This window comes from Uloborus diversus, chromosome 1 (genome assembly GCF_026930045.1).
Source record: "Uloborus diversus isolate 005 chromosome 1, Udiv.v.3.1, whole genome shotgun sequence".
Classification (NCBI taxonomy): Eukaryota; Metazoa; Arthropoda; class Arachnida; order Araneae; family Uloboridae; genus Uloborus; species Uloborus diversus.
In genome coordinates this window covers 52,193,134-52,205,487 of record NC_072731.1, presented here as the reverse complement: position 1 = coordinate 52,205,487, position 12,354 = coordinate 52,193,134, and the positions used below count along the sequence as shown (strand labels likewise).

The window sequence follows — 12,354 nt, the reverse complement described above, 5'->3', positions numbered from 1 at the left end:
TAAATCCAACATGCATTTGAGACATGACCCCATATAACTTTTTCTTTTTTGTGTTTAAAAGGGAGAATATTTTGGTGAAAGGAAGTAATATGTGATGTTATTTTTTAAGTTATTAGTTTTTTTTCATCATGTTCAATTGAAAAAAAAAAAAGAAAAAAAATATATACATACAATAGTGAAAGCATGTACTTGTATTATTGGAGTGCCTGTATATATTATTTAGCTTAATAAGTGTACATTGAGTTTTAGTACATTTTTGTCAATTAGTTTAATTTATGCTTTGTGAATCATTTGGTTTTGAGTTAAAATTATGCTTTGTCAAATATTGTTTTTGCTAATTTGATTAATTAATCTCAATAATGTTACCTCGTCAAGGCCACGAGTACTGCTAGTTGAATATAACTTCTGCAGCAAATTCTTTTTCTTGTCTTTATTTGTGTACGAATTCAGGCAAAACACTTGTGTAATGGAGTGAGGAAAAAAATATTGGCGACCATTGAAAACAAGTTTCAGTTAAAAAAGATCGACTGGGATATCTACAGAAATTTTAGGGCCCATCATAATTTTTTAATGCTCGCTCATATTTTTAAATTATTTTGTTCTTCAAATGTGGAGCCCCTTTCCAACTGTAGCCCTGGACAAAGCAGTGCTCCCCTTTCTCCAATGTATGAACCTGTGTCTGGAAATTTCATCAAAATCTTCAAGAATATGAATTGTTTCTAAATAAATGATTAATTTTTTTTAACCAAGACTTCGTAATTTTAACTTGCATATGTATTTTTTGTAGCCTAAACCTACCAAAGGAAAAATGCGAATTCACTGCCTAGAAAATGTCGATAAAGCTCTTCAGTTCCTTAAAGATCAGAGAGTGCATCTAGAAAATTTAGGCTCTCATGATATTGTAGATGGCAATCCTCGATTAACATTGGGCCTTATTTGGACTATCATTTTAAGATTTCAGGTAAATATTTAATAATTTAAACACATGGTATAAACTTTTTAAATTTTTCTGCATATGTTTACTTTAATCTCATTGTATTTAAGAGCTAAAATTGAAGAGCTTTTCTCACAGTCCAATGCCTAGAAACTAGTTTCTGCGAAACAGATACAAACTCCTCATTAACTCATTCTCATTTTCATCATTAAATAATGATGACAACAACTTTTTGTTTGTAATTTTCTTACATTTTCCATGTTCTCCCATGTTATCCAGAAAATGTTTAACAATTTAAAATTTTTAGACATGTTCTGTCTTGCAAGATTTATTTTGATATGAGGTGTAATTAATGCTGTATTGGAAGAAATAGTCAGATGCAAAAGATACAGAATTTATTTTATTACAAGATAATGTATGCTTCTCGGCTTGAGTGTAGTCAACTCAGCCTGTCGTCTCTTCAGTGGGTCGATAAAATGAGTACTAAGTATGCTTGGGAACCAAACCCTGATGGTTCTGTGTGTGTGCGTATCACCTAACCAAACATCTGCCTTGCACCCATAGTCCTCGGTCTTGTAAACTGAGATGGGCACAGGAGGCTTTGGCCCTCATGGGCTGTTGCAACAGTTTAGTTTTTGTAGTTTTAATGTGTGCTTTAAAAATATATCAGTAGTTGTATTACATTTAATTAATGCCAGTTTTAAAATATTCTTTGTTCAATGCTCAAGTCTGTGTTAATGCAGTACATTCTTATTTCAATTTGATGATCAGAGTTATTATTGTAAGAGCTACATAAATTAGATGTAGTTAACCATATTTCTGATTAGTTGTTTGAAGTTTTTCATAAGTAAAGGTGCTTTGCAATACTTAAGTCACCTAATTTTAAGTCATAAAAATTTTCTCCCTTTGAATATTTTTGCTTTATATGCTCCTTTAAAATATCTGTGCTAGATTTTGCTTTAAAATTCATATTAGGTTTACCATAACTTTTCCTTTAATATAGTATGGTAATATTTAGAAGTTCATTTAATGAAATAGATCGGTAATTGAGTCATGACCCTTTTTACTATTCTTTTGTGTTAAGAAATAGCATACAAAATTCAATTTTTGATACTTAATTTCATTTTAATTGCATTATTTCTGATTTGAGTTAACCTTAATATCTTTAAAATTCCGATTTGACGTTGTCCACTGTTTTGAAATGTTATGAGTGAATTTTTTTTTTGACATGACCTTTATAGATTCAAGATATTACAATTGAAGAAGTTGATAATCAAGAAACTAAATCAGCTAAAGATGCTTTATTATTGTGGTGCCAAATGAAAACTGCCGGATATCCAAATGTAAACATAAGGAACTTCACTACCAGTTGGCGAGATGGTTTAGCCTTTAATGCCATTATTCACAAGCACAGGTATATTTCACATCACTAAATTTTATTGTTTTGGTATAATTTCATTTGTATTATAGATTTAGCATTGTTGTAAGCAAAAAGTTCCTAAAAAATGGATGTTTTACGATCATATTATTCTGGATAAATTTTGTCAATGCTAATGTCTGTAAAGTTACATCAAATCTTTTTTTTTCTTCTGTTCTCTCTCCTATATTTCTGTAATGGACTTGCAAGCATGAGTTTACCTCTTTAGCTTAAACCAGGGATTCTCAACAACTGGTCCAGTAGACCGGTTTTCAAAGGTTTTTATCTGTTAGTATTAAACTTCCGTATTGAAAATGGTATAACTTTTAAAGATTTTTTTACATTAATGCAATAATTCTAAGATCTGCAATCCATAATTCTGTTTTTGAACATTAGTAGCACTGGAGTGTGTTGGTATTTGTTATTTATGGTAATTGCTAGTTTAATATCTCTGCTGATTATAGTTGTGCAAAGTTGCGACAAATTATTCCTTCATAGGAAAAGATGAAAAAAAGTAACGCATCACTTCAAAAAAATATCTTGTGTAAACCAATTTCAGCTACACCAGGCAATTCCAGAATAAAAATGAACGTTTTAGTTGCATCTATTTGTTAATTAAAGTTGTCCAAAGGATCATTAATTAAAGTTGTCCTAAGAACCATTAATTAAAATTGTCCAAAGATGTAATTGGGCTATTTGTAATCCTTGTGATATTTCCAATTTTTAGTACCTGGTTTGACCCTCAATTCACAGCCGTTTTCAAAGAGTTGAGTGTCATAGATCAAAAGATAGATGGCATCAAATTTTAATGAATAAGAAATTTAAACTTTCCGAATTTTTCATAAATATTTCCTGTGATTTTGCTCAAAAGTTTACTTACTTAATTAGAATAATTTTTTATCCAAATGTTAAGATATTGTTAGAGTATGATCAGAGAAATGTCACAAGCAACTTGCATATTAGTTTTTAATACATAGTAAGATTTTTGTATTATGGGGGAGAGGGGGGGGGACTAGTTCGCGGAATTATTAAATTTTTTCCAGTTTGTTGGCCAAAAAGGGTTGAGAAACTTATGTAACCCATGATAAAAAATACTGTTTTAAGAACTTCAAAGTAAATATAAACCTATAACTAAAAAGTACTGTTACTTGAACAAATTTAAATGGGGGGGGGGACATTCTATGTTTAAAACTTGAATACAAGTTGCAGTTTCAAATATTTTGAATCAACCGATTGTTTAGTAAAAAATAAAGTAATGTCTTTGCCTCAATTTTTATTTTGCTTAGATTTTTTTTTTGATTTTTCTGCTAGAATTTTTGTGTATTCTAATTTTTTTTCAACATTTTTTAGCCATTTATTTAAATATATGTTTCATTTACAGACCTGATTTGATACAATATGATAAACTATCAAAGTCAAATGCTATATATAACTTGAACAATGCATTTTCAACTGCTGAGCAAAACCTCGGTGTAACAAGGTTACTTGATGCTGAAGGTAAGTTAACTATCAAACCAATTTTATGCCAAAAAAAAAAAAAATGCTTAAATTTATAATTGTATAATTTGATATTGCTTTGAATTAGCAATTGGTTGCACTCTTTCAAAACTGGGTTATTGATGTAAAAATAAAAGTGAAAGATAATAAATTTGACTAGTAAAGTGATGACGGACCTTTTTGGCTCAGCGTGTCATAATTTTTAAAGAAAACTAAATCTGGTGCATGTCACATGAAGAAATATTTTATTTTCTAAAATATTTGTACAGTTAAAAAAGGAAGAAAAAACTTTGGATAGCTTTTTTTCTGTATTTTAAATACCACTTAACAAAAAAAAAAAAGAAAAAAAAAATCAAACAAAGCATATGTATTGTAAGAAAATTAATGTATGAGTTTATGCTTAGTCACTTCATGGCGAGCAGGTGCCACAAACTTCATTAGCTGATTTCTTATGTCCGTTTTTGTTGAAAGGTTGTGTAAAGCAGAGATTCAGACAGCTGAACATAAACAAATACGTTTAATACGAAACATGGGGACACACATACAGTAAGACATAGAGAAAGTAGTGAAGGACCTGATAAACAGACTGCGGCTCTTTAAATAGAATAGAGGGCAGATTTTCAGTATCCAATGATGTTTCTCAAATAGCAATAAGCTTTCTCCTAAGTCCGATGGTGGATTAAAGAAGAGATTTTGCGAACTCCGTGGAAAGCTGCAAATGTCTCTTCCAATAAGATGTAAGCACAGTTCTTTCTTTTAAACCAATGGAGAAGGCGATTACATTCAACAGTTTTAATGCCATTAACCGCTCATATGTTGTGGAAATTTTTTTTAAAAACAGTTATAGCTAGATTTTTCATGTTCATAAATGTATCGGGTAATCTGTTCCAAGTACTCAAAATTTCTCTTCATAATTGCACTCTTTTTTTTGTTAAACCAATTCATTCCAAATTTTTGACCTCAATGTGACAAACACATACTATCTGAGTCAAGGTATTATTTTGAAATTCTGAAAGTTGCAACTGTAAATTGTCCTGCATCCATTGGAAATATTTTTATTGAATACTTATTTTAATGGTCTACACTAGGCTTCTAAATTAGTTGACCCTTTCGCTGAACTGTTCAAATAACAAAGTTACTATAGTCTGGTACTTAAGTTTACTCTATTACACTAGCTGTGGTGGTCCACTTGAAATACTTGCTCATCAAAAGATACTCTTTTAAGTTTTACTTTCATATGTTCTGTAATTTTTTTCACTTTCAAAAGATTTAATGTGCCCAAGTATAATGTTGATACTTTTGCCAAAACCTTGGAATTCCAAGTCCCACTCATTCTTATAAACAGTGATATCCCTTAAAAATTGTTATTTTTTTACAATATCCATAACATGTATGAAATTTTATGTCAAATGGTTCTAGGAAACTTATTTCTTTATATTAATTTACTTTAATACTGAAAACAGACAAATGAATATGGATACTTGCAGATGGGTTTATATACAAATGCTTGGTTATAAAAGACTTACATGCGTAAAGAAGGATATCATAATTTTACCTATAACTTTTTCAACCAACATAATGTATATATCTCAAAAAAAAAAAAAAAAAATTGTTAGTCATTGAATTTTCTTTTAAATGTGAATGTGTGAAGGTATTTGTTTTACTCTGTTTGAATACTATTTTATGCTATCTTTGCAGATGTTTATGTGGAGAGCCCAGATGAAAAATCCATCATTACTTATGTTGTTACTTACTATCATTATTTCTCCAAGATGAAAGCTGAAACTGTACAAGGGCGAAGAATAGGAAAAGTTAGTAACTTTTTTTACTAGTAATGAACCTACCATTCTTCCAAAACTTTCATTCCTTCAAAAGTGAAAATCTACTTGATTTTATAAAAGTGTGGTTTATTTATGTGTTCTAAAACTAATATATACTTTTAGGTTGTTGGTTTAGCTATGGAAAATGATCAACTCATTACAGAATATGAAACACTCACATCTGATTTGCTCCAGTGGATTGAACAAACTATATTGGCTTTATCAGATAGAAAATTTGCTAATTCTTTGACAGGAGTGCAACAACAGTTGGCTGCCTTTAATAACTATAGAACAGCTGAAAAGCCTCCAAAGTAAATTTTCTCCCATTCTTGAAATCTTTGTTTTATACCTAGGCATTAAAACAAGCAGTATTAAGCATATTGTGACTTATTTAATGTTCAATAAACATTTTAAACAATAAATTATTGATTTATATTTCATTTTCGGTCTTTTTTCCAATATCAAAATTTTTGTGTAGTTAAAGTCAAGCTCGTGGTTTTGATGGAAGTCATTCAATGATATTTTGCTATTGAATTAGTCCAAAAATATTATTTAAAGATAACCATAAATGTAAAATATTTATAGGGACATAATGTTAAAATAATCCCCTGGTTTTATAAGCTGGATTATGTGCTGTAACTATTTTTTTCTTGACATGCCTATTCGAGAACATTTATAATGAACATTCATTTTGAGGCATCAAGCTGCTTCGAGCAGTAAACACAAACACACAAGGAATCTATATGTATGTAATAACAGGTCCTGTTGAATTTAGTGAACTTAATGTTTAATGAATAACTATAGTAATGAATTTATTAATGTATTGGAAGCTTATGCTCTAATAATAAAGATAGTATGATAAATTTCTATTTTTAATGCTATTTGTTTATATTTAAGAATGCTGTTAAAATTCTGACTTGTTCAAAATTGAATAATTGTTTAATGAAAATTTAAAGGGTGCAGGTAGGAGCATCTGTTACATTCAGCTAAAAGTATTTTGTTCTTGAATGTTTATATAATTTTCCTTCTTCTCTTACTAGAGAGGGAAAGCCCTGATACATTGTATGGGTTTCTTTGTCTCTGTTATGCCTTCATAAGTACCTCCAAAATGGTTTTTTTAGGGAGCCACTATCTTAGATAACTAGTATGTGCTTAAAAAAATGCTTTTTTGTTGCTGATTATTTGTTGTAGTGCATATGTTGCAAAATCTTCAGTTTTAAATTCAATGCAAAAGTATATAAAGAAATTAAAGAACTTTATTGCTGTTAAATTGTGTGCACTTTGTTTTCTTTCTTTTTTTTTCTTTTTTACTATAAAACATGGGGAAAGAGGGCACGTGAACAATTTTTTTTTTCAATTCCTTATTTTTCAAAAAATGTTATCAATTTCCCAATGCAAAAGTGTCTCTATGATTGAATAAACTTTTGTTTGTGTCATGAATTTTTTTGGGGATTAAAAAAAAAAATTTCTATAATTTATGGTATTTTTAAGAAACGTCATCAGTTGTTCACATGTGCCCCTATAGATGGGCACAAGTGAACAGGCTTGGGGCACATATGTACACTGGTAAAAAATGCAGGAGAAGCATAACATTTTGAAGGAAAATTCTTCAACATGAAACAATACTTAAATAACAAATAAGTTGAAGAGTTTGTAACCTATAATGCGTCAGTTTCAATAGTGCAGCAATTGTTCCACTAAAGTCAGACCAAACAACGTAAGTAGAAGCACAAATTTATAAATTACAGCAGACACGTGTTTCGGCGTTACAGGGAACGCCTTTTTCAATGCAAAAATAATGAGCTTATGGATGAAAAGACATCCGACAAAAGCTTTGTCGGATGTCTTTTCATCCATAAGCTCATTATTTTTGCATTGAAAAAGGCGTTCCCTGTAACGCCGAAACACGTGTCTGCTGTAATTTATAAATTTGTGCTTCTACTTACGTTGTTTGGTCTGACTTTACAGCACAAAGGTATTTATTTATCTTATTGTTCCACTATGAAGATATTTTTTTCTGAATATATAACTGCTAACTGTCAAATTCTAAAGCCTCATAGCCTGTTCTGATCACTGAATAGACTAGAAAAAAACTAATATGACTGCATAATACAAAGAACTTATTATGTAAGGGTTCTGTATATATATTATGCTTTTAAGCTTCACACACTGTTTGATAATGTATTTTAAAATGATTTTGAACTTCAGTTTCTAATTAAATGAAAATATTTTGTCTTTTTGTTTCATGTAAGTATTATATAACACTAAATCATTTACTTAATTAAAAATTTAATTAACAAAAGATTTTAAAAATAAAAATAACAATTAACATAATAACAATTAATATAATAATTAACATTAAAAAATAAATACTTAATAATATTATTAACAATTAACAGTAAATTTACAAACTAAGTACAGGAAAATAACAATTATAAATAAAACACATTTTTTTAATACTTACAATATCATGCACTAATAATAATATTACGGAGAAAGGCTATGAGAACTCTTGTACCCCTAGATGCTGTGTTCACAAGTGCCGCATTGTCAACTTTAGAGCTAACTCGCAAAAATAAAGAATTTTTAATTTAATAAAAAAAATTTAAACGTCATAAATTTACTTGAATGTTCATACAATGGTTCATAATACTTAGGTTTAGCATTGCAGTTAGTTTTGAAAATGTTTTCATGTGAAGAAAACAGCGGAATTTTTTTTTTCAACACCTGCTGAAACAAAGTTGCCACCACAGACACATAAAATGGCCCATTGTGCTAAATGTTTGTCCAAGAGGTTCAACTGGTACTGTCCTTATTTGAGAATTTTTCAAGATTTTTTCCTTGATCGATCTTGGTAAAACACACCATGTTCACATGAGCCCCCTTTTCCCCTATATGAAATGTGAAAGTCCAAGATGTAAAAAAAGGAATAGGGAGAACTCAAAAATTTGATTTGTAAACAGTGATGTTTTAATAATTAGGTATTAGAAATTCAAAAATTTCTCGCCCCAGTGGAATCTCCCACCTCAGATTCTTACTAATAGATGATTGACATCTTTGGGAGATAATTTTAGTTGAAGTTTCTGGTTATTAAAGAATTTTGTTCCCATGTTAACTTTTTGCTCTTCATTTTTTTTTTGTAGCATTTATTTCCTGGTAATTATGTATTAAAATGAAGTTTCTTTTTAAGATAAGTGCTGCTTAATTTTATTTGGTTTAAAAGTGTAGTTTTAATACTGAAAATGTTTTAAACTGTTCTTGATTTTTTATTGAGTCAACATGTGTTTGTTTTAGATTTGTAGAGAAAGGAAATTTGGAAATATTGCTTTTTACTTTGCAAAGCAAAATGAGAGCAAATAATCAGAAACCATATTTTCCAAAAGAAGGCCAGATGATTGCTGATATTAATAAAGCATGGGAACACCTGGAAAAAGCAGAGCATGAAAGAGAATTAGCTTTACGTGAAGAATTAATCAGGTATTTCCTTTCAATAGCTCTAGTATATGTTAATTTTGTATTAAAATCGTATTAAAATAAACACTTTTTAAATGCATCTCACATTTTTTTCCCTAACCTTTTAAGCGCCAATGTTTCCGAATGGGAATATCAACTGTAAAAAATCGTAAAAAATAAATTTTTGCTTGTGAGGACTTAAGTTTTTTTCTATTTATTGGCAAAAATAGACATGAATTTTTGAAAGAAAAACTAGTTCTAATTTGCAATTACTGTTTTATACAAACATTCGTAAAAATGTGTTTTTTACCGACTTTCACAGAGACAGATTAAAAAATTTATAATTCTTTATAAAAATGTTTAACTGTTTTGATATTCTAGAGTAACAATAAATCTAGGGATCTTTTTGACAACCAAACATGACCGATATAATTTCCAACAAAATTGTAGATCCTGTAAGCAAACAAGCTTCATTGTTCCCGATCAGAAACATTGTCACAACCACTCTACAGAACTGGGCAATTTAGGCCACTGCTTAAGTTCTGTTATGTGATTAGTGAAAGCCTCAGAATTGACAACAACCTCTATTGATGCATCTAAAAGCAGGTGGGTGACATTTCAACCTTTCATTGTTCCCCTTTCCACTTCCTCCCCTCCCCTTCGTCTCTGTTTTAGGATGGGAGTGATATCGAAATATGGTTTTGTATGTAGAAATAAAGATGTTTACAGCTCTTCTCTAAAACCCCCGTTTAGGCTTCAAACTGTTAAAAATAAATTCTCCTCCCTGGTCACATGAGACTTTCCAGAGATTTGGCCCCCAATCAATTATTTAACTTTTTTCCTACTTTCGTAAAAGTTGGATAATGAAGAAAAAAGCACGAAAGAAAGCTAATGCATCTTAAAAATATCGCTACAAGCAAAAAAGGGCAAAAATAAATTCAATACCTAAATAAATTTTGAAAATTAAAATTGGATAGTAGGGTATTGAGATGGGGAATGTGTGTCTGTCAGTCTGCTGTCTGTCCCCCTCAAATACCTTTTGAGTGAATAGTTCAATTCAAACATTTTTTTTTTGTCGAAAAATCTCGGCATCGACACCTCATTCCCATATTTCATTTTTTGAATTGGACAATTTTTTGCTCAATTTTGAACCGTTTAAATCCTTTAAACTTAGCACTTACAGGGAAACTAAAAACTTGATCCCGAACAAAAAGGCAAATTTACTTCAAACAAATTTTGTTGAAATAGCTCTTGTTGACCAACTCCAGACTCAGACTCCTAGAATTTTAAAGCAGTCCCTCCGACTCCTGTACCTGAAAGTTAGTGGGACTCCGACTCTCCGATTCCCTAGCTTTGGAAACAAATTATCCACGGAAGAAAAAATATGACTGACTCAGACTCTTAGATTTTATGTAAATGGTATCAAACTTTGAATAAATTTGCTTATAAATACGTATTGATTTTTTCTTCCATTTTTATATATTTTGAAATATTTCACATTTGAAATTGAAATGAATGTGGCAAATAATATGTATATCAAGCGTTTCTGCATAAACACAAAACTGAAGCTATAGCAAGCGTAAAGCTTAATCGATTAAAAGCTTAACAGAAAACTTAAGGTTACATGCCAATGTTCCCAAACGGGGCATGACCAAAATATTATATGGGAATTTTTTTTGTCAAATTTCTTCTTTCTTTGTGTAAAGGGATGCCTACGAGTCCTATTTTTATGAAGCAATTCAATATTTTACACATGGAACATAGAGCGGCATTTAAAGAGTTAAAAGATGAAAAAATATTAAGTAGAATCCCGGAAATCTGAAATTTCTGTTAATTCAAACAGATTTTATTTTTGAAAATATTACTAGTAAAGCTTTAAATGCTAAAAACAAAACAGTGGGTTTTCACTATGCATAATTTTAAGCATGTTGGAGAAATTAATGCAATACTTCATCATCCATTGCACATCATTCACAAGAGTGAGATGCTACCAGAGTTCATTGTAAGACTAGGTCATTTCATGCAAAAATACCTTCATTACTCTAACGAATCGAGTAAATGTATCCCCACTCAGTTGCTTTTGAACCAAAGAATCCAAGTAATAGTAGTACTGAATGTTAATAATTTAATTTTAAGCACAAATCTTTTTGTTTTCCAAATATTTTGTACAGTTCCAAATATCATTACAGGTTTTAACCTCAATTAAATCAAATCAGTAGAGTTCTGTATATTTCTATATAATGGTGTTGCCCATAATTTTAATAATAAAGTTTTAAATACAATTAATTTTCAGGCAAGAAAAGTTGGAACAGCTTGCTGCCAGATTTGATCGTAAAGCTGGAATGAGAGAAACTTGGCTTAGTGAAAATCAAAGATTGGTTTCTCAGGATAATTTTGGATTTGATTTAGCATCTGTTGAAGCAGCTGCTAAGAAGCATGAGGCAATTGAAACTGATATTTATGCATATGAAGAAAGAGTCCAAACTGTGGTTGCTGTAGCTCAAGAACTCGAGACTGAGAATTACCATGACATTGACAGGATTAATGCAAGGTAACTTTTATTTATGTAACCATGTAGTTAATTTTCAGTCACATTACTAGTTTATTAGCTAATGAAATGGTTTCAGTATTTGTTAAAGTTAATTTTAATTGGTAATTCTAGTTTTTAAATACTGTCGATTTCAATTGTCTAGAAATAAAATGTATCTAATCAAGGTATTTAAATTGAATATTATACGAGTATTATATTAAATCGATGTTTAAATGTGTAATTAATGTATTTTTCAGGAAAGATAATGTACTTCGGTTGTGGAATTACTTACTGGAACTTCTCAGAGCTCGTCGTAGTCGACTTGAGAAATCTATGGCTTTGCAACAAACATTCCAAGAAATGATCTTCATTCTCGACTCAATGGAAGAGATAAAGGTTAACAAATTTTTGCAATTTGTCTGAGCAGTAATTTTGTATGTGATAGTTTCACTTAATTAAAAAAAAATGATTTCTGTGATGAGACATATTTGCTCTGCACATAAACACACACCCTTAAATTTTATTGAAAAATCAATGAATATTTGAATTATATCTTTATAATATTAGATTACCATAAAATAAACAGATTACTTACATATCTATGTTATATAACAATGCATATAGTTGCTGTTTTGCAATTCTGCATTGTTCTCATTTTGGGAGCTTAGTACAACAATTAAACTAACACCTTGAAATCTGTTGG

At 30.0% G+C, this 12,354-nt stretch overlaps 1 protein-coding gene across 4 annotated transcripts in view; it reads left to right on the top strand.

The window, feature by feature from the left end:
* Nucleotides 1-12,354, top strand: part of LOC129229607 (spectrin beta chain-like) — a 73,299-nt gene that overhangs the window by 9,731 nt on the left and 51,214 nt on the right. For all 4 annotated transcript variants that reach the window (XM_054863977.1, XM_054863960.1, XM_054863968.1 and 1 more), the window contains exons 4-11: nt 788-961; nt 2,176-2,348; nt 3,733-3,848; nt 5,547-5,659; nt 5,792-5,979; nt 8,963-9,145; nt 11,415-11,672; nt 11,909-12,047. In XM_054863977.1, the coding sequence (XP_054719952.1) occupies nt 788-961; nt 2,176-2,348; nt 3,733-3,848; nt 5,547-5,659; nt 5,792-5,979; nt 8,963-9,145; nt 11,415-11,672; nt 11,909-12,047 (1,344 nt within the window). The remainder of the gene's footprint in view (nt 1-787; nt 962-2,175; nt 2,349-3,732; nt 3,849-5,546; nt 5,660-5,791; nt 5,980-8,962; nt 9,146-11,414; nt 11,673-11,908; nt 12,048-12,354) is intronic.